Source organism: Pongo abelii, chromosome 18 (genome assembly GCF_028885655.2).
Source record: "Pongo abelii isolate AG06213 chromosome 18, NHGRI_mPonAbe1-v2.0_pri, whole genome shotgun sequence".
Lineage (NCBI taxonomy): Eukaryota > Metazoa > Chordata > Mammalia > Primates > Hominidae > Pongo > Pongo abelii.
In genome coordinates this window covers 86,859,237-86,881,613 of record NC_072003.2, presented here as the reverse complement: position 1 = coordinate 86,881,613, position 22,377 = coordinate 86,859,237, and the positions used below count along the sequence as shown (strand labels likewise).

Here is a 22,377-nt window from a genome sequence, read left to right as displayed (position 1 = left end):
AGGTCAGGAGTTTGAGACCAGCCTGACCAACATGGTGACACCCCGCCTCTACTTGAAATACAAAAATTAGCCGGGTGTGGTAGCCACGTGCCTGTAATATCAGGTACTCGGGAGGCTAAGACAGGAGAGTTGCTTGAACCCGGGAGGCGAAGGTTGCAGTGAGCCAGGATCACGCCATTGCATTCCAGCCTGGGCAACAAGAGAAAAATTCTATCTCAAAAAAAAGGCTGGGCCGATGTCTCACGCCTGTAATGTCCCAGCACTTTGGGAGGCCGAGGCGGGAGGATCACCTGAGGTCAGGAGTTCGAGACCAGCCTGGCTAACATGGTGAAACCCCATTTCTACTAAAAATACAAAAAATTAGCCGGGCATGGTGGCATGCACCTGTAATTCCAGCTACTCGGGAGGCTAAGGCAGGAGAATCGCTTGAACCCGGGAGGCAGAGGTTACTGTGAGCCAAGATCGTGTCATTACGCTTCAGCTTGGGCAGCAAGGGCGAAACTCCATCTCAAAAAAAAAAGGAAAAGGTGTTCACTTCCTGTTTTTGCTACTTTAAAAATATTATCAGGCCAGGCGCAGTGGCTCACGCTTCTAATCCCAGCACTTTGGGAGGCCAAGGCAGGCAGATCACTTGAGCTCAGGAGTTCCACACCAGCCTGGGCAACATGGTGAAAATCCTTCTCTACAAAAAAAGTGGCACATGCCTATAATCCCAGCTACTCAGGAGGCTGAGGCAGGAGAACTGCTTGAGCCTGGCAGGCAGAGGTTGCAGTGAGCTGAGATCCTGCCATTACACTCCAGTCTGGGCAACAGGAGTGAAAGCCTGTCTCAAAAAAAAAAAAAAATAAATCTATTATCAGCCTTAAGTTTTCCCAATTATTCACTACTTTTCTTTCTCTTTGTGAAGAACTAACAAATGAAATTAATGCAATGTAGCTAGATAATAAAAAACCAAAGAAAAATAAATTATATCATGTTCTTAAGTATAACATGGCATGTCCTAAAAAGATGTAGGGAAGAAGGAGCAGCTTAATCAGTGTGATGGTGAATGTTCAAATTCTGATAACAGCTAGAAGAAGTAATGCTTCTAAAAATTATCCCATTAACATAGACAAGTAAATGAAAGTGAGAAAGTAAGTTGATATTTTAAGAAAATTATTATTTAACTGCAAGTCTTAAGAATACAGTTTTCCCATTTTAAAATGAAAACTGGCTTTTGGTAATAACATTTTAAAGCAGGAAGTATCTGTGGTGTGATTGTGGTACAGCTCTTAGTTCAAGTGTGAAGACATTTGGTTGTATTGTATAGGACTTAGAAGAAGGGGCGTCTGGTGGAAAACAATGCTTGTTCTTGTTCTTTTTCTTTTTCTTTTTTTTTTTTTGGAGACAGGGTCTCACTCTGTTGCCCAGGCTGGAGTGCAGTGCCTCAATTTTTCCGCTCACTGCAGCCTCGATGTCTGGGGCTTAAGCAATCCTCCTGCCTCAGCCTCCCCAGTAACTGAGACCACAGGCACACACCACCACACCCAGCTAATTTTCATATTTTTTGTAGAGACAGGGTTTAGCCATGTTGGCTAGGCTGGTCTTGAACTCCTGGGCTCAAGCCATCCACCCACCTCGGCCTCCCAAAGTTCTGGGATCACAAGTGTGAGCCCCCACGCCCAGCTTATCCTGGGTCATTTTTTAAACTCTCCCCTCTACCATAAATAATATTCCCCTTTACTGTGATTTTTTATTTATTTGTTTATTTATTTTTTGAGACGGAGTCTCACTGTGTCACCCAGGCTGGAGTGCTGGAGTGCAGTGGCGCGATCTCAGCTCACTGCAAGCTCCGCCTCCCGGGTTCATGCCATTCTTCTGCCTCAGCCTCTCCGAGTAGCTGGGATTACAGGCGCCCGCCACCACGCCCAGCTAATTTTTTATATTTTTAGTAGAGATGGTGTTTCACCGTGGTCTCGATCTCCTGACCTTGTGATCCGCACGCCTCGGCCTCCCAAAGTGCTGGGATTACGAGCGTGAGCCACCGCGCCCAGCCTACTGTGATTTTTTAAGCATAATTTTGTTAATTATTGGAGTGGTTTCTTATTGTTGGGAATGTAGATTAAACCACTTAATAAAGATACCTTGAAAGCAAATTAAAGAAAGACATTTGGCAGAAAACTACTGGTTTTTTTCTCCAGGTCTCTGTCGACCTAAAGAGAAAGGGATTGGGGTTTGCTCTCTTGGTGGCGTTGCTGAGTTGGTGGGGGTCTGTCGCTGCGCCTCTGCAGCTATGTGGTGATTTGCTGAGTGCTCCTCTCTCCTGCCTTGTGATCATGGATGGAGGGCCTAGGAGCCCAGGAACCATGGTGCCCTTCCCCCTGCTCTGTGCCCCTCACCCTCTCTTCCCTGCATCTGTCCCTTTCTACTTCTCTTCAGAGTTTTAGAGATAGGAACATTAAAGTGTGTCCAGTTGTTTTTATGAGGTTTTGTTCTAGAGAAAGGATGTAAGGAAGCTTGTAAAGACAGACCACAACAGGGTTAAGAGACGCCTGGGATGTGTTGGTCAGCTACAGCTGTGTAACAGCCAACCAGCAGAGCTCAGGAGCACCCGAGATGAGTGCTTTCCTCATGGATGCGTGGGCTGGCTGGTGTCAGCTGGGCTATGCTGCGTGACTGTTCAGGCCGTAGTGGCTGGGGTGGCTCTGACTCAGGCGGCCCTCATCCTCCTTGAACTGGGGACCAAGAGCACATGGGAGCCATGAGGATTTGTAAGGCCAAGCTTGGGCGGGCACACGGTCGCTTCTGCCTCTTTCTGATGTCCACAGTGAGTCTTATGGCCACAGCCCCAAATTCAAGGATGGGAAAGTCTACACTACCGTAAGCCAGCTGCAGCATGGGTTTCAGTGTGACGAAGGGTAAAGAACTGTGGCAGAGAATTCAGACTACTGCAAAATACACAGATAATTCAGAGAACAGAGGCTGATCTTTATGATAAGCATCCTACTTAGGGAAACTCCAATTAACATTCTGTGGGAGGCTGAGGGGATATTGCATTTGTCAAATGAAAGCTGGGTGCCATGAAAAAAGAAAACATGAAGACCAAGAAAGAGTTATTGGGATGTAAAAGTGACCACCAGAACAAAACATTCAGTAGTGTTCGAGGATTGCCGAATGTGGAGATACAAGGTAGAAGGTGAGTGGGGCAGATGGGCAGCCAAGCTCGGCCTCTGAAATGCAGGGTGGCTGGAAGAGAAGATGAAAGGAAGGAGCGTGTTCAGTACGCACGGGAAGAAAACGGCTTCGTGAGTCTTCACACGAAAAGGGCAGACTGAGTGCTGAGAAAGGTGAGTTCAAAACACCCATGTCGAGACGCATCGTTGTTTTTTTTGATAAGAGATCAAGAAATGATCTTACACGTTTTCAAAGGAGAGCAACAAAACAGATTTCACCTGTGAAGAAACCAGAATCAGGCTAACATTGGACTTGCCATTTGCAACAGTGGATGCCAGAGGACTGTGGAAAGCCAAGTTTTGAATGAAAGTTATTTTCATTCAGAATAACTCAAAATGTTTCAGATTTTGGAGCATTTTGGATTTTCAGATTAGGAATACAACCTATATATGGAAATTGAAGAAGTTAATGATTGTGAAGAAGATTGTCTTCCTATAGAAGAATGGTATGCATTCCAAGCAGTAGATTACATATATATTAATGCAATTAGATTTTTTTCTACCAGCAGAAAAAAGAAAGGCAGTTAACTCCAGAGGACTCATACCTGCTTGTACACACAGATTGTCCAGGGATGTCGTGATTCAAGTCGCCAGTCATCAGGGAAATGCACATCAGAGCCACAGGAGAGGATCATTTCTATTCACCAAGGTAATGAAAGTCACGACAGAAGAGCAAATGTTAGGATCAGAAGCAGCTGGAGCTTTCATCCACAGCTGATAGGAGGATAAAATGGCACAACCATTAAGAAAACAATTTGGCATTTCTTATGAAGTGATAAATGTATCTTATATTCCTGCAGTTCTCGTCCTAGGGAATTTATCCCAAAGAAATGAAAGTGTACATCCACAACAGCACTTGGAGATGAAGGCTTATAGCAGCTTATGCATAATAGCCCCAAACTGGAAACAACCCAGATGTCCATGAGTAGGAGAATGGATAAACAAGCTGTGGTATATTTATACAATGGAAGAGAACTCAGTCATTTTCAAAGCTAATACATGTAACCACATAGGAATCTCAAAAATACAATGTTGAATGAAAGCAGGACCCATGTATGGTCCTGTTTATATGACGTTCAAGACTTTTTAGAGAATTGAAAAGCACTGCGTCTTGATTCAAGGATTAGTGATCACATGGGCATATAAATGTACCCAAACTCATTGAATTGTACACTTCAGATCTCTGCATTTTGCTCTATGTAAATTTTGCCTCCAATTAAAAAAAAAACAACACCTGACCCCCTTGCCGTTTCACACAGGCCCTTTGCAGTCTGGCAGGTGTCCAGGCTGCCTGCTTTGTTCCCCCTGGCCCAAAATATATGTGGGTGGAGGGGTGAGGTCTGTTTCTTCCCCCATCTTTAAGAATATGTATGTGTCTTGTAAGGCTCTGTCCCAAAAGAGCTTTACCGGAATGTCTTTTCCTAGTCTATTGGCAGAATTCTGTGTTCCTCTTGAGTCTTAGATGACGTTATATGGATTTTGAATGTGAAAATTCTCACGTGGTATTTGTGTTACTAAATTGTCTTCCCATATAGAATGTCGGTTTGCTGGCCGGGCACGGTGGCTCATACCTGTAATCCCAGCACTTTGGGAGGCCAAGGCAGGTGGATCACCTGAGGTCAGGAGTTCAAGACCAGCCTGGCCAACATGGTGAAACCCCCATCTCTACTAAAAATACAAAAAAACTAGCCAGGCATGGTGGTGTGTGCCTGTAATCCCAGCTACTTGGGAGGCTGAGACAAGAGAATTGCTTGGGAGGTGGAGGTTGCAGTGAGCCAAGTTCGCGCCACTGCGCTCCAGCCTGGGTGGCAGAGCGAAACTCTATCTCAAAAAAAAAAAAAAAAGTCAGTTTGCCGACCTCGGCTATAAACCAAGGAAAGCAGAGCCACTTTTTCATCATCTCATTTGCTCAAAAGGTAGAGTTTGTTGTCAGCATTTCCACTGACACTCTGATTCAGGAGCTGGCAAACTTTTTCTGTAAAGGGCCAGGCAATTCATGTTTTTGTGTTTGTGGGTCATGTATAGTCTCTGTCTCATAATTTTTTTTGAGATGGAGTCTCCCTCTGTCGCCCAGGCTGGAGTGCAGTGGCTCAATCTCAGCTCACTGTAACCTCCGCCTTCCAGGTTCAAGTGATTCTCTCACCTCAGCCTCCTGAATAGCTGAGATTACAGGTGCGTGCCACCACTCCCAGCTAATTTTTGTATTTTTAGTAGAGACGAGGTTTTGCCATGTTGACCAGGCTGGTCTCAAATTTCTGACCTCAAGTGATCCACCCGTCTTGGTCTCCCAAAGTGCTGGGATTACAGGCGTGAGCCACCGCACCCTGCCAATTTTTTTTTTAATAACTCTTTTTTTTTTTTGAGATGGAATTTTGCTCTTGTTGCCCAGGTTGGAGTGCAATGGCGTGATCTTGGCTCACTGCAACCTCCGCCTCCTGGGTTTAAGTGATTCTTCTGCCTTAGCCTCCCAAATAGCTGGGACTACAGGCACGTGCCACCGTGCCTGGCCAAAATTGTTTAAAGTTTAAGAAAAATACTGTCGATGTTTGGAGTAAGGAGTACCTAAAAGTATTTTTTAAATCAATTGATCGGGAAGATGATAGGACCTAGAAAAATAGGTTGATTTCCAAACAGCGTGCGTAATTAGATAGAATCTTCTTTAATTAAAAAATTAGTTTTCCCTCAACAATCATTATTTCATTTGCTTTATTTTAAAATTTGGCATCAAAAGAGACACTAAAACCCTGTTCTGGAAAAATGTTTGTGATATGTTGTGGTTTTGCCCTGGTCTTCAGTTCTTGGCCAGATGGTCAGCATGTGTGTTTCTCAGGTCAGCACGCCATCACATAGTCGTAGTGGCTGAGCCCACACGCCGTGGCTTGAGGGACTGTCTGGTAATAAAATATCAAAGGAAACTTCAAAGGAACATCTGATCGTATGGTGGCCTGTTAAAACCTATACCAAGTAATTCCTGAAGATTTGGAAGAATGGATTATGAGTAAAAACAAAATACAGGAAGATAACACAGCAATCATAATTAACTAGAAAGAAATAAATTCAACCTCTCCAATCAAAAAAATAAGAAGCACTGACAGACGATGCCTTTCTTCTGATGGTATACACTGAGGGAATAGATCTATGTCTTTAAAAATGGTTCATTTTAGGCCAGGTGCAGTGGCTCATGCCTGTAATCCCAGCGCTTTGGGAGGCTGAGGTGGGCGGATCATGAGGTCAAGAGATTGAGAACATCCTGGTCAACATAGTGAAACCCCGTCTCTACTAAAAATACAAAAATTAGCTGGGCGTGGTGGCGCACACCTGTAGTCCCAGCTGCTTCGGAGGCTGAGGCAGGAGAATTGCTTGAACCTGGGAGGTGGAGGTTGCAGTAAGCCGATATCACACCACTGCACTCCAGCCTGGCGACACAGCAAGACTCCATCTCAAAAAAAAAAAAGAAAGTTTATTTTGAAAAACAAAATCACAAATTTATAGAAAAGTTGTAACTACAATATAAAGAACTTTCCTGAAACATTGGGAGTGAATTGTGGATCTGATCCCCCAACATCCCCAAATCTCGATCATGTTTTCTGCAAACAATGAGGACAGCCATCAAGATCGGGAAGTTGGCATTGAGATGTCACCACCCTCTAATTCTCAGGCTCACTCCCGTTCCGGCCACTGTCCCAGTAATGCTTTTTATACTCACAGGATCAAGTTCTGAATCCCAGGGTCCATTTGGCCTCCTTTGTATCCTTCAGTAGCTGTTCCTCCATCTTTCCTTGTCTTTCATGACCTGGATACTTTAGAAGATTATGAACCACTGATTCTGCCAACCATCCCACAATCTGGGTTTGTTCGATACTTCTCTTGACTATAGATTCAGGCTGTACATCTTTGCCAGGAACATGCTACGCTGCTCTCACTGTGTCCTGTCGGGTGGTACAAGCTCTCAATTTGTTCCGTTACTGATGACAGTCACTATATTAATTTTCATGCTATCTGCCAGGATTCTCCTGTGTAAAAATTACTTTCTAACTGGATAAATAGTCTGTTTCTTATCAGACTTTCAGCTTAATCATTTATTTAAGTTTGTATGGGATTATTGTTTCCTGTTTTATTCAGTGAGTTATAATCCATTAATGTCATTACTCTGATGTTGAAGCTGTACCAAATTTGGCTGGTGGGAGCCCCTGAAAACTGATGTTTTGTGTCTTTTTAATATGTCCTGTCATTCTATGAGCACTTCCTTGCTTTCTGGCATAACAAGGTGTTCAACACTCAGCTTTCTTTCCCCTAGCCCTGAAATCAACAATTTCCAAGGGCCTTGGTTCATTTATTGGGGAATGGGTTTTAGAAGCCAAAATCTGATGCTGTGTGTGTGCCCTGCTAATGGAGTGTGGCTGCTCCCAGGCCTTCTCAGTGACAGTCTAGCACCACAGGGCCCTTTCTAGTTTTTTCCTTTTCTTTCTTTTTCTTTTTCTTTTTTGTCTGTGATAGAGTCTCACTCTGTCACCCAGGCTGGAGTGTAGTGGCATGGTCTCAGCTCACTGTAATCTCTGCCTCCCAGGTTCAAGTGATTCTCATGCTTCAACCTCCTGAGGAGCTGGGACTACAGGCATGGGCCATCACACCTAGTTAGTTTTTGTATTTTTAGTAGAGATTGGGTTTCCCCATTTTGGCCAGGCTGGTCTTGAACTCCTGGTCTCAAGTGATCTGCCTGCCTCAGCCTCCCAAAGTGCTGGGATTATAGGCATGAGCTACAGCTCCTGGCTTTTTTGTTTTTTGTTTTTGAGATAGTATCTCACTCTGTCACCCAGGCTAGAGTGCAGTGGTGTGATCACTGCTCATTGCATCCTTGAACTCCGGGGCTCAAGGGATCCCCCCAGCCTTGGCCTCCCGAGTAGCTGGGGCTACAGGTGTGTACCACCACACCCAGCTAATTTTTTAAATTTTTAGTGGAATCAGGGTCTCGCTATGTTGCCCAGGCTGGTCTCTAACTTCGGAGCTCAGGCAGTTCTTCCGCCTCGGCCTCCCAAAGTGCTGGGATTACAGGTGTGAGCCCCCATGCCTGGCCACTGTCAGCATCTTTTAAATTTACTGATCCCAACTCAGTTGACTTACCTGGTAGCAAATAAAAGGCTCACTTGACAATTCCTGCATTGATAAAAAGCTGCCCACTTAAAAAAAAAAAATTAGGTTTCTTGGAAGCAGCAGTGTTTTCTCATTGAATCTTTTGTAGAGCCATCAGTGACCCCAGTCTGCCTGGAGCCCACTTACCAGTGCCAGTGAGAGGTGGAAACCCGACCACCATCCAGGCCTCTGCCCTTCTGGCCACAGTTGTCTTAGGAATTTTATCTGCGGGCATCGAAAGCTGCTTGGGGCCGCGTTAACGATTTTTGTTTCCAACCATCAAACCTATTTTGAACAACTCAAAAGCAGAATAGACTGCTTTTATATTACCCAGGTATTTCACATTTCTCTTGCTTTTCTTTCATTCCTGATGGTCCAAGTTTCCTTCCAGTTCATTTTCCTTCTGTTCGAAGAACTTTAGCAGTTCTTTCAGAGCAGGCCTGCTGACAAACAGTCCTCTCAGTTTTCCTTCATCTGAGGGTGTCTTATTTCACCTTCACTGGATGTAGAATTACAGTTGGTAGTTATTTGCCTTTAGTACTTTAAAATATGATTCTGCTCTCTTCTGGCCTCCATGGTTTCTGATGAGAAATTCCCAGTCATTTGAATGGTTTTCTCCTATGAGGTAATGTATTGTTTTTGATTGCTTTCAAGATTTTTTTGTCTTTAGTTTTTAGCATTGTGCTTATGACATGTGTGGGTGTTGATTTCTTTGGGCTTATCTTGTTTGGATAAGCTCATTGAGCTTCTTATGCATAGGCTTATGTCTCTCACCAAATTTGGGACTTTTCCAGCCATTGTCCCACCCCTAAAGTTTTAATTTTTTTTCTGTAAATTTTAATTTGGTTCTTTACATCTGAATTTGCGCAGGCTTTCTGTCTGTCTGTGCATCTCAAGAGTGTTTGCCCCTCCCTGTTGGGGCATCGTGACAGTAGCTGCTTCGGTGTCTTTGGTAGTTCTAGCATCTGTGTCATCTCAGTGTTGGGATCTGTTGATTTTCTTGAATAGTATGATACGAGACTCTGACTCATCTTTAATACTACAGAGAATGTTGATGCTTTTGGTTTGGAGCAGTTGACCTGGTTGGGTTCTGACAGCAAGTTCTGTGCAGCCTTCTGTGGGGTGTGGCTGTCGTGCCAGCTCCATTTTCCGAGCTTTGATGGTGCTGTTTGGCCTCATCCTTCGGGGGCATTGCTTGCCGTCTAGCCTGAGACTCTGGTGGAGGTGTGTTCTGCAGTTCAGAGTCTTACATGTGCAGCCCGTGGGTGAACGCATCAACAACATCACAGGGTTGCTTCCCTGAAATCTTCCCTCTCTGCTATCCTTCTGTACTTCCAGTTCCCAGGGGCTCCCCTTTTTGGTCCTCCAGCCAGAAAGCTGGGGCTTTAGCCCTCTCTGCTGTGCACTTCAGTGACCATCCCCATCTTTATGGGAAGACAGAGAGAAGAAAAGGCAGTGAGGAGGTGTCACCCCAGCTGGAATCGCAGCCCCCACATCAGAGAGGAACGTCTCCCTTCCAGGGGCTTTCGTTGCTGCTCCCTCTTACCTGGAACCAGAGTCCCCCAACACTACATTTTTATAGATCATCTTTAGTTCAGTTTCCCTGAAACACAGGTTGGCCCCAAAAAAGTAAGAGGAAAGCCGTAACAACTTTATAAGAGTGCCTTTTTAATGCATTAGAATATGTGGCTATTTATTGATGAATTATTTTTAATCTCAGAGTTGTCGATTGTACCTTTAAGAAAAACGTATTTTCCTACAATAAGGCCCCTAACTTTATTTGCTAAAATCAGAGTTCTAGTTCAGATTTTGTTTTGTGTTCTTACTCTGGAGGCACAAATGGAGTAACACCGGTATGTTTATGTTGGAGAGGAGTTTTGTGTTGCCTTTCAAACTTGAATCCAGTAGAACTACAGACTTAAACTATAAATATGAATGGGAGATAAGGAAAATCAAAGACAAAAAAAAAAGAAATGGACTTAATAAAAGATTTTTGTACATAAATACTTCTTCTGACCCCAAGACAAAACCAGGAAAGATGAAGCATATTAAGATAATGTAGGTGACTCTATTAGTAATCAGCTTGAGTATTTATATGAAAGTGTATGGGAGGCCGGGCGCGGTGGCTCACGCCTGTAATCCCAGCACTTTGGGAGGCCGAGGCGGGCGGATCACGAGGTCGGGAGATCAAGACCATCCTGGCTAACACGGTGAAACCCAGTCTCTACTAAAAATACAAAAAATTAGCTGGGTGTGGTGGCAGGCGCCTGTAGTCCCAGTTACTTGGGAGGCTGAGGCGTGAACCTGGGAGGCGGAGCTTGTAGTGAGCCGAGATGGCACCACTGCACTCCAGCCTGGGTGACAGAACGAAACTCTGTCTCCAAAAAAAAAAAAAAACTGTATGGGAACAGTCGCATATATATAATAGCAGATTAGCAGATAGAAGACTGATGTTAGAGAGTATTTCTATGCTTTCATCTGAAAATGAAAGGCAGGGCTGGGCGTGAAGGTGCAGGCCTGTAGTCCCAGTACTTTGGGAGGCCAAGGCGGCAGATCACTTGAGTCCAGGAGTTCCAGAGCAGCCTGGGTGACATGGCGAAACCCCGTGTCTACAAAAAAAAAATACAAAAATCGGTTGGGCATGGTGATGCATGCCTGTAGAGCCAGCTACTCAGGAGGCTGAGGTGGGTAGATCACTTGAACCCAGGAGGTCGAGGCTGCAGTGAGCCAAGATCACACCACTGCACTTCAGCCTGGGTGACAGAGTGAGACCCTGTCAAAAAGAAAATGAAGGGTATTTTGTTGTGAGGAATCAGTTTATGCATAGTCTGGGATGTGGCCAGTGACCTCTGGATGCTTCCCTGTTCGGTGCCTTCCTGAAACATGTTGCAAATTCTGTTTTATAAAATGTCTGATCGCTTTGTCTAAAACTTTAGAATCAGCTGGGCGCGGTGGCTCATGCCTGTAATCCCAGCACTTTGGGAGGCCAAGGTGGGTGGATCACTTGAGGTTAGGAGTTCGAGACCAGCCTGACCAATATGGCGAAATCCTGTCTCTACTAAAAATGCAAAAATTAGCCAGGCGAGGTGGTGTGCACCTATAATCCCAGCTACTCAGGAGGCTGAGGCACAAGAATCGCTTGAACTCAGGAGATGGAGGTTGCAGTGAGCTGAGATTGCACCACTGCACTCCAGCCTGGGCGACAGAGCAAAACTCTTGTCTTAAAAAAAAAAAAATTGTGAACATAAAAGCATACTGTTGCTTGCATTTCAGTCAGTGAATTCAAAGTGCATGTTAGGCTGGGCACAGTGGCTTTCACCTGTAGTCTTGGCTGTGTAGAAAGCTGAGGCAGGAGGATTGTTGGAGCCCTGGAGTTGGAGTGCAGCCTGGGTAACATAGCCAGGCCCCATCTCTAAAATAAATAAACTTTTAAAAATGCTTGTTAGTAGCATAAAATTGCGTGGGAAAATGTTTGGTTCCTTTTAATTAAAGGATGTAGAGAGCTGCTGGTAGACAGCAAAATAATTTACAACTATTCTGCTGATTGTCCTGTGGTTTAATTTACCAACCTAGTCATTGTAGAATTAGATATATAAGATACAGAATTGATGTGGTTACCTGTATTTTGACTTTGTAACATTTTAATCATCCTCTAAGATCTTGTTTAAATTGTATGTGGTTTTTTAATGTAACTTGCAAGATGTATTTATTTTCTATGGATATCTCATAGTTACACCTACATCTTTTAGGTTGGAGGTATATGTGATATTTTGATATATGTATATAATGTGTAATGATCAAATCAGAGTGAGGTGTCTATCTCAAGATTTAGTCTTTTTATTTTTTTATTTATAGGAATATCATAGGTTTTTGATTCAGCTTTGCTTTACTTTGGAAATCGCACTTGGTCATTAAGGCAAAATGCCAAGTGGGAGACTGCTTAGCAAAGTGAGGAGTAAGAACTTGTGGCCAGGCACAGTAGCTCACGCCTGTAATCCCAGCACTTTGGGAGGCCGAGGCGGGTGAATCACAAGGTCAGGAGATTGAGACCAGCCTGGCCAACATAGTGAAACCCCCATCTCTACTAAAAATACAAAAATTAGCTGGGCATGGTGGTGCGTGCCTGTGGTCCCAGCTGCTCAGGAGGCTGAGGCAGGAGAATCACTTGAACCCGGGAGGCAGAGGTTGCAGTGAGCTGAGATCACGCCACTCCAGCCTGGGCGACAGCGCAAGACTCCCTCTAAAAAAAAAAAAAAAAAGAACTTGTATGAGGGTTGTCCTCCCAGGCCTTTTGGAATCCTATAAAGAAGATTCCATAATCCATACCCAGGGCTCTTCAGAAAGGAAACTTAGTAATATTCATGGCTTGTCTTAGCTTGTTTAAATAGCAATACAGTGGTAAATTTAGCTCCTAGGTTTTTGAGTCCCCTGTAAACCAGAAATACATCTTAACTAAATAATACAATCTGCTCATTAGTAACAAAGGTGAGGCAGGACACTTCAGCTCCTTGGAGATAAATCAATTGCATTTCAGAGACTCCACTGTAGGGCCCTCTGCTGTTCCTCTGTAGCGGGAGGAAGACCCGGGCAGTGCTGACCATGGGCCCAGGCCCTGTATGAATGCCCCAGCAGGGCCCTTTATTTCTTGGGGATTTTATATCTTTATACTTATTAGGACCATTTCCTGTTTTTATTCATATTTGGTTACAAACTGTTGGCCCTTTTAGGCCACTATCCCCATTAAACAAATGAGGAAGCAGACACAAAACTGACCTTAGTTACTGAATGAATATTTGAACTCAGGTTTTGGGAGGCATCATTCCGTCTCCTTCCCATGTGTCATTAACTGTGAGTTGCTACTGGCTGGAAGACTTTCTCTGTATCTAAAAAAGTAAACACATTGCCCACAAAACTAACATGCTGCTTTTTATTGGTCATAGTTTTATTGAAAGAGCCCTTTAAGTCTTGGCTGCAGAGTTTCATAATATCATTCTTGTACATGCATAGAAAGGAAAATATCCAAATAAATGAGGTAAGGTGCTCCTGCAGCTGACGCAGAGTCCAGCTCCCGTGCATCCCGTCCGGCCGGCTGGGCCGAGGCGTCCATTCCTCACGTGCAGTGGGCTCTGTGTGCCATGCAGCGCTGCGGTACCACAGCATTGGAGCGCGTGCCCAGTCGCTGTTTCGGAGTTTCTCCTAAGCTACTGTACCCGCTTTGTGGGTGGGTTGCTGGCTCTTTCCTCATTTTCTCCATAGCTGGCAGGCTGTCACAACCATGTTATTCCTGCCACATGGCCAGCAGCGGGTGTGAGATGGCCCTGGCATCTGATTGTAGAGGTATTGAAGTGTAAAAGGAAAAAATCAGAAACTGTTCACCTTGGCATCGAAACACCGTGGTGTGGTGCAGTTGGACCAAAGGGAGGCCTGACTTCTGACATCACTATTCTTATTCCAGCTTCCCTCCCTTTTTCAGTGACATGAGAGTACTGGTTTCTAAATGTAGGTGTTGATTCAGTTATAAAATGATAGTCTATGTGATTATACATTTTATCGAAGGCTGTGTGATCTAACTTGTAAGACTTGAGGAAAATGCCTATTGTGTACCTGGAATGAGAAAAGAAGAAAGGTTTGAACAGACAAACATTTCAAAGGGAAAAGTTTATCATCCTTCGTGTTCTTATTTCAGAAGGAGGGCACAGGCCTGGCCCAGCCTCGGGTCCCTTTGCCCTAGCCCTGTTTGTTCCCACACAGGCCTGCCTGGGTGCGGTGCTGACCAGCCTCAGTGCTCCAGGAGAGCGTCCTCATGGCCTTGGCTGCCATGTGTCGTGGCCGAATCGCCATTTTTATGCACGCTGGACGCGTTCCTCACGGGGGCTTTCTGGCCAGCGTGGATCCTGTCTTCGTGGGCCCTCTGGCTCTGCTCTCTCAGGTGGTGGGGTGATGTTTGCCCCTGATTTTTTTTTTTTTTTTTTTTGGGATGGAATTTCACTCTTGTTGCCCAGGCTGGAGTGCAATGGCGCAAATCTCGGCTGACCGCCACCTCTGCCTCCTGGGGTCAAGTGATTCTCCTGCCTCAGTCTCCCAAGTAGCTGTGATTACAGGCATGTGCCACCATGCCCGGCTAATTTTGTATTTTCATTAGAGACGGAGTTTCTCCATGTTGGTCAGGCTGGTCTCTAACTCCTGACCTCAGGTGATCCACCTGCCTCAGCCTCCCAAAGTGCTGGGATTACAGGCGTCAGCCACTGCCCCCGGCCGCCCCTGAATTTATCTAGGCATTTGCTTACGCTCCACAGAAGGCAGTGGGGCTGACCAGAGAGGGAGGGGAAGGCGGCCACACTGGGGGCATACTGGAAGTGGGTTGTAATGAGTGTCTGCGTGCAGATAGGTATTCGCTTTGAGATGGCAAAACCACATTACAGAAATGTGGGGAGAAGCTACTCTTCACTTCGCCACCGTACACAGCTGTTCCATCACTTTCGATCGTTTAGTTTTAGTGTTTTCATTTCCATTTTAAACAAAACTGTCATCATGTTATGCATAGAATTTGTAATTTTCCAGTTAATATCCAAGCCTTTTTTCTTTTTTTCTTTTAAGTTCTAGGGTACGTGTGCAGGATGTGCAGGTTGTTACATAGGTAAATGTGTGCCATGGTGCGTTGCTGCACTCATCAGCCCATCACTTAGACATAAGCCCGGCATGCGTGAGCTATTTATCTCGATGCTCTATAAGCCTTTTTTCTTGTTGTGGTTTTTAGAATCACAATCTCTAATGGCTCCAGAGTTGAGAGCGTGCTTAAATCTTTCCTGACCTTAACTCAGGCTGGTCACCCAGCCCCCGCACTAGCCCGGCCCCTCACTCCTTGTGCCTGGTCTTCCCTCTCTCCCAGGCTCCTCTTCTCAGCCTTCAGAGCCCGCGGAGCACATGGGGTCCAGGGTAGAGGGAGCCTTGCTGCATCCCTCCTGGGCCCGGAGGTGCCCTGGCGGGGGGCAGCCACTGCCCAGGCTAGCCATTCCGCAGAGGGATGCGCCAACATTTGGGGCCTAGAATTGGAAATGCCTCTTTTATTTGAAAACAGCTGAATAACATTCATCTGCTTTTTCCCATTTTCCTGTCCAGATATGAAATATGAGTGAGTCACTTCCTACTCTCAGTCCAGATGGGTTTTTTTTCTTTTTACTTTTTTCATAAACCCTAATATTATTCAGTCCTGGTACATGAGGTACACATGGTGTTTGTGGCCAGGGACAATGCTGACTACATGTTTCTGTATTCATTGACACTATATGTTGTTTAAAAAAGTAAAATATATGGATTAGAGTGATGTCATTGTGGGAAGTTTTAGAAGTACTGCTTTAGAAAAACAAAAGCTGTGTATTTGCTAACAGTCTGACTGAGGAAGTCAGGCAGGAACAGCGTGTAGTTTCACTGAGTGAACATCAGCAGGGCTGTGCAGCCTCTAAATGTGCTGTGCTCTTTGTTTTGCCAGAAAGGAAATAAACATTTGTATTTTTTATAGTAATTCCTTCCTATGAGGTGCTATTTTAAGCTTAAAGAACTCTAAATCGAGTGGACTCCCGCATCCGTGAGATGCACAAGGTTCCCTGGTGGAGCAGGTGGTGCCGCTGGGAGCGCAGCGCCCGCTGCCTCGTTCTCCACGACCCTCGCAGCACCTGCAGGGTGACCTGGGACGTGACCGGGTGTTTGTGGCACATGCTGGGGAGCGAGCGAGGATGGTTGGTTCAGTGCAGGGTTGGCCGGCTCATTCTGCAGAGACACAGGGAGTCAATGTCGTTGGCTCTGGGAGCAGGGTGGTGTCTGGCACAGCTCCTCAGCCGTGGTATCACAGGGTGGCCACAGAGGACATGCAGATGAGAGGTGTGTGGAGGCCCACAGAGCTGCTCACAGACGGGCAGGTGTTGGTTTAGACAGCGCTGTCCGGGAGCACACCGCTCAGCATGGCAGCCACTAGCCTCCCGTGGCTGCAGAACCCTCAGCGTGGTTCTTCAGGACAACTGGGGGTTGAATGTTTAATTTTATTCCTTCTTAATTAACTTGTCATGGGTGATTTGGGCAGTGCAGGCTTAGAACCATCCCCAGAACGTGTGCACAGAGCAGGTCCTTGCTCTAGGGGAGGTTCGTGTATGTTAGGAGAATAAGTTGCCAAAAAATGTGGGGAATCGTTTAAAAAATTATAATATACTGTAGGACTTCTCAGAGCCCTTAATATCCTAACGCACATTGACAGTTTACAAGGAATTTCTGAGATTTTTTTTTTTTTTGAGACGAAGTCTCACTTTGTTGCCTGGGCTGGAGTGCAATGGCGTGATCTCGGCTCACTGCAGCCTCCGCCTCTCGGGTTCAAGCGATTCTCCTGCCTCAGCCTCCCGAGTAGCTGGGATTACAGGCGCCCGCCACTACGCCCAGCTAATTTTTTGTATTTTTAGTAGAGACGGATTCACCATGTTGGCCAGGCTGCTCTTGAACTCCTGACCTTGTGATACGCCTGCCTCGGCCCCCCAAAGTGCTGGGATACCAGGCGTGAGCCACTGCTCCCAAACTCCCCAAAAAACTTTTTGGCCATACAGTTTTTTGAGGTGGCCGTGACCTTGTGTGAGCACTGGCGCCCGTGGAGAGGGCTCTGGAGAACGGTGGTGCGGGAGATCAGGCGGTCTTTGGGTGCCTGCAGAAAGTGTCACATTCACAGTTCTGAGAAGTTATGTTGAGTATTTCACGTTGGACAAAGTTAGATCCTACAAATTAGCAGACATCCCCGTCGCACACGGCCAGGTGGCCTCCAGACCCAGCGAAGGCTGGTGGAGGAAGGCGGAAGAATGCTCCCGTAGCCTCTTTCCCAGTTATGTGTAAAGCTGCGGTGTGGGGCTCCTGGAGCCTGGAGAGTGTGGATGCTGGCAGAGCCGGGTGTGTTGGGCAGCGAGAAACATCAGCGCTGGATCAGCAGGGCAGGCCTGCCTTGATGTGGCTGAGTCAGAAACTACAGCATGTTCGGTACGCGGCTGTTTTATTTTGAGCAGATATTTGGGCTCATTTAAAAATAGTGCTTAAAACCTAATTGTATCTTCTTATTTTTGATGAGAAAAACACGCATCAGCGTACATGGAAAACGGGATGAGTAGGCCGATGCCTTCCGGGCTCCCTGGTGAGGCCGCTCGTCCCTTTGGCTGTCCATCCTGTGCAGCTTCATTCACTGCAGCCTGGTTCTGCTCCGAGACAGTGCTATCTTTCTGATTCCCCCAGGACTGCTGTTCTGGTCTCCTCATCCTTGCCCTTGCAGAGAAGGATGAGAATGAATTCTCTTGAAAAGAAAGGCCAGGCACGGTGGCTCTCGCCTGTAAATCCAGCACTTTGGGAGGCTGAGGCGGGCAGATCACCTGAGGTCAGGAGTTTGAGACCAGCCTGGCCAACATGGCAAAACCCCGTCTCTTCTAAAATTACAAAAATCAGCCAGGCATGGTGGTGCGTGTGCCTGTAATCCCAGCTACTGGGGAGGCCGAGGCACGAGAATCGCTTGAACCCAGGAGGCAGAGGTTGCAGTGAGCTGCCGAGACAGAGTGAGACTCTGTCTCAAAAAAAAAAAAAGAAAATACATAGAAGAGGCTCCCCAGGTGACTGTGTTCTTGGGGAAATATTATCTAAAATAGTCACAATTGAAAATGCTGAGCATTAGCTTTTCAGAAGTTGGGACAGATTCATAACGGTTTTGAGGGTGAACCTGGGAGGCTGCACAGATACTCAGTTGTAGCTACTGCTGGGCTCTTGCTGGGTCCATAAACGTATGTCTGTACTCCAGTGCTGTTCCTGCCCTTCCATTGCCAGATGTGGCTTTGCTTCCCCTCCTTTCTGTTGTGAATCTGCCCTGCATTGGTGCTGCTGCCCGCCTTCCTCTCCAGGCTCTGGTTCTAGATGAGATGCCACCGAAGTGACAGGACAGCCTTGGGTGCTGAGAACCTCGTTTTTGAAAACTGCTAAATATTAAATGCTAAATAATCATGTATATACTTCAAGCTCTTATTTCATTTTTGTTTTTTGTTTTACTTTTACAGTGAGTGTTGAAAAGATAGACCTGAAGGGATTATCACACACAAAAAATGACAGGAATGTTGAATGTTCCTTTGAGGTAAGATGCTAAGTTTTTTTCCCCTCTCTCCTGTAAGGGTAGGAAGAAAACACTTACCCTGGAGATGCTTTTCTTTCCTAGCTAAGGCTGTGCCTTGTGCAAAGCCCTCTGCCAGTGCTGTATAGGAAGCTGGCCCTGGGCTCGGGGTGGGCCGTCTCCAGGGTGGGGGTTGTTGGCTGCGGGGCCTCTACAGGCAGGAAGGGTGGGGGCTCGGGCAGGGCCTGGGGTTGTCAGTTCAGGTGTGAATGGTGCATACCTCAGGGGGCTCTAGCAGAACTGGATGAGGCAGCCTGCAGAGCAGCGCACACAGAACCCGGGGCCGTGGTGCCTGTGGAGACTGATGATGAAAGCTCCTTGGTCTGGGCAGGGAACGCTCCTTAAACTGACACGTTCAGGTGCTGGGAGCTGGTCACTGAAGTTGGGTACCACAAAGAATCAGGAGAGATGAGCAGTGTTGTGTTTCCTGGTGACCCACGGTGACCAGGGTTGAGACAGCCAGAAGCCCATTTCCCTCTCACAGCAAGGCGTGCAGGAGGCCACCCCGCTCCCTGGACGCTGTGCCCCATCAGAACCTGAGGGTGCCCTTAGGGGTACAGGACCCCTCTGGCTACTCTGTGACATCCCTAGGATGTGGCCCTCTGCTCCCGGCCCAAGGTGCTAGCCAGGGCACCAGTCCTCACGTGTTCATCCTGGGCAGCAGGATGCAGGAGGAAGAAAGGCAGGCTTGAACTCTTTCTCTTAAGGAACATTCCTGAAAGCAGCCTCTAGACACTTCACGTAAACCAGATTTACGTTCTTGGTCCCACCTGGATGCCTAAGAGGCTGGGAAATGTGTCCCGGCTGATGGTGCCAAGCTCCCAGTCAGGGCTCTGTTAGGAACCCCGGCAGGGGGATATTCTCCTTGGACCATGTGTGCGTCGAGTGCTGACTGCTCTTGAAGGTCAGTTCCCAGTGTCATTGGAGAGTGCTCTCCGGACAGAACTCCTGTGAGCATCTGGCATGACTCATCTGTGCAGCTTACTAATTTTTTGAAGTGTAGCTACACCAAAATACTTCAAATCCTTTTTCCACTAAAGGGACAAGTCTCCACTTGGTTTGGGAGACTGTGTTGTGACAAGCAGTTGTTACGCTGTGCGTTTTTCTTTTGAAAATGTAAGGAAAATCCTCAGCTGCTGAGGTTTGGAGGTTGCTGGCGCCTGTGATGGTAGTGCCAGAGTCTTGGCGCCCATGGAGTTTCTGGGTCTTATGTCGTGCAGCCCAGACGGAGCCCAGGGAAAGACCACAGGGGCCCTCTGAGTGCCCTGGAACCCAGCAGTGGTACCAGTGAGCCTAGGTATTTGCTGACATTTTGCGGTGGTCGCGTGTGACACCTTCCTTCATTCCTTGCATTGCGGTGTCAGGCCTGTTCAGATACTGGTGAGGACTGTGCGCTTAAGAAGGTGCTGTGCACGGAGCTGTCTTCGCATATGGTCGTAGCACAGTGGGCTTTGATTTGCTCCCAATCCTTAGTTATTTGTGGTGAGGAAATCGGGAGTCAGGTCCACACAGTGTGAGGTGTGAGAACTTCATACAACCTGACTGGCCATAGCTTTGCTTTGCTTTTCTCTTTTCTTTTTTTTTTTTTTAGACAGAGCCTTGCTCTGTCGCCCAGGCTGGAGTGCAGTGACGTGATTTCGGCTCACTGCAAGCTCCGCCTCCCGGGTTCACACCATTCTCCTGCCTCAGCCTCCTGAGTAGCTGGGACTACAGGCGCCCGCCACCACGCCCAGCTAATTTTTTGTATTTTTAGTAGAGACGGGGTTTCACCATGTTAGCCAGGATGGTCTCAATCTCCTGACCTCGTGATCCACCCACCTCGGCCTCCCAAAGTGCTGGGATTACAGGCGTGAGCCACTGCGTCCAGCGTTTTGTTTTCTTTTCTTTTCCTTTCCTTTCTCTTTTCTTTTTTCTTTCTTTCTCTTTTTTTGACACTGTCTTGCTCTGTCACCAGGCTGGAGTGCAGTGGCATTATCTTGGTTCACTACAGCCTCGACCTCCTGGGCTTAAGCAGTCCCCTCACCTTAGCCTCCTTCCTAGTAGCTGGGACCACAGGCACATGCCACCATACTCAGCTAATTTTTTGTACTTTTGTGGAGATAGGGTTTCCCCGTGTTGTTCAGGCTGGTCTCAAACTCCCTTGCTCGAGCGATCTGTCCGCCTCAGCCTCCCAAAGTGCTGGGATTACAGACATGAGCCATCACACTTGGCCAGATTTTTCTGTTTTAGAAATCAAGTTGATTCTGAAAGTTAGCGGGGCATAGTGGCTCACACCTGTAATCCCAGCACTTTGGGAGGCCAAGGTGGTGGATCACTTGGGGTCAGGAGTTCAAGACCAGCCTAGCCAACATGGTGAAACCCTGTCTCTACTAAAAATACAAAAATTAGCTGGGCGTGGTGGCAGGTGCCTGTAGTCACAGCTACTCAGGAGGCTGAGGCAGGAGAATGGCGTGAACCTGGGAGGTGGAGCTTGCAGTGAGCCGAGATCGCGTCACTGCACTCCAGCCTAGGTGAAAGAGCGAGACTGCATCTCAAAAAAAAAAAAAAAAAAAAAAAAGAAATCAAGTTAAAGTAATATGGAAAGAACTAGAGTAATTAATTTTGAAAAGAAGAAATGAATTGGAAGACTTGCACTACCTGATTTCAAGGCTTCTCAGACAGCAGAATCACAACGCTGTGAGGTAGCAAAAGGGGAGGCAGCACAGATGGGTGGGACACAAGAGGCTCCAGACAGACTCACACACACACGCTGGGTATGAAGGAGTACCACAAAGAAAGGATGCAATTTTCAGCAGACATCCTGGAACAGGCATCCATATGCAGGAGAAGCGAGCCTTGACTCCTGCCGCAGCCCTTACACCAAATTAACTCAGAAGTGATCAGAGACCTAAGTGTAAACCCAAAACAAAAACTGCTGGGAGGAAACAAACTTTGTGATTTTAAATTAGGTGAAGATTTCTGAGATACAGTGCCGAAAACATCCATAAAAGACGAAATCGATGGATTAGAATATATTAAAATTTAAAACTTTCTCTTTGAGAGACACTATGAAGAGAATGAAAAGGCACAGATTAGGAGAAAATATTTGCAAGTCATGTAGCTGATGTAGCTGATGAAGGATTTATATGTTCAAAATGTATAAAGAATCCTCAAAACTTTTTTTTAAGAGATGGGGTCTCCAGCTGGGCGCGGTGGCTCACGCCTATAATCCCAGCACTTTGGGAGGCCAAGGTGGACGGATCACCTGAGGTCAGGAGTTTGAGACCAGCCTAGCCAAGATGGCAAAACCCTGTCTCTAGTAAAAATAGAAAAATTAGCCAGGCGTGGTAGCCGGTACCTATAATCCCAGTTGCTCCAGAGGCTGAGGCAGGAGAATCGTTTGAAGCCAGGAGGTGGAGGTTGTAGTGAGCCAAGATCATGCCACTGCACTCCAGCCTGGGCAACAAAAGCAAAACTGCCTGGAAAAAAAAAAAAAAAAAAAAAAAAAAGAGATGGTGTCTCCTTCTGTCACCCAGACTGGTCTTGAACTCTTGCCTCAAGGGATCCTCCTGTCCTGGCCTCTTAGGTTGCTGGCATGAGCCGCCATGGCCAACAAGTTGCTGCTTCTTACTAAGTTTTGAGAGTTCTGCCAGGTGTAGTGGCACATGCCTGCAGTTCCAGCTACTCGGGAGGCTGAGGCAGGAATATCCCTTGAGGCCAGGAGTTCAAGACCAGCCTGGGCAACAGTGAGACCCTGTCTCCACAAATTAAAAAAAAAGATGATTTGCCAAGGAAGATACATGGGTGGCAAATAAACACATGTGAAAAGATAGTCACCATCCTCATCATTAGGAAAATGCCAAGTCTACCACAGTGAAAGGG

The 22,377-nt window shown here is 46.5% G+C and overlaps 1 protein-coding gene across 4 annotated transcripts in view; it reads left to right on the top strand.

Annotated features, from left to right (window-relative positions):
• The window catches only part of ZCCHC14 (zinc finger CCHC-type containing 14), an 85,742-nt gene that overhangs the window by 41,206 nt on the left and 22,159 nt on the right, over positions 1-22,377 (top strand). For all 4 annotated transcript variants that reach the window (XM_024233664.3, XM_063717788.1, XM_024233663.3 and 1 more), the window contains exon 3: positions 18,407-18,480. In XM_024233664.3, the coding sequence (XP_024089432.1) occupies positions 18,407-18,480 (74 nt within the window). The remainder of the gene's footprint in view (positions 1-18,406; positions 18,481-22,377) is intronic.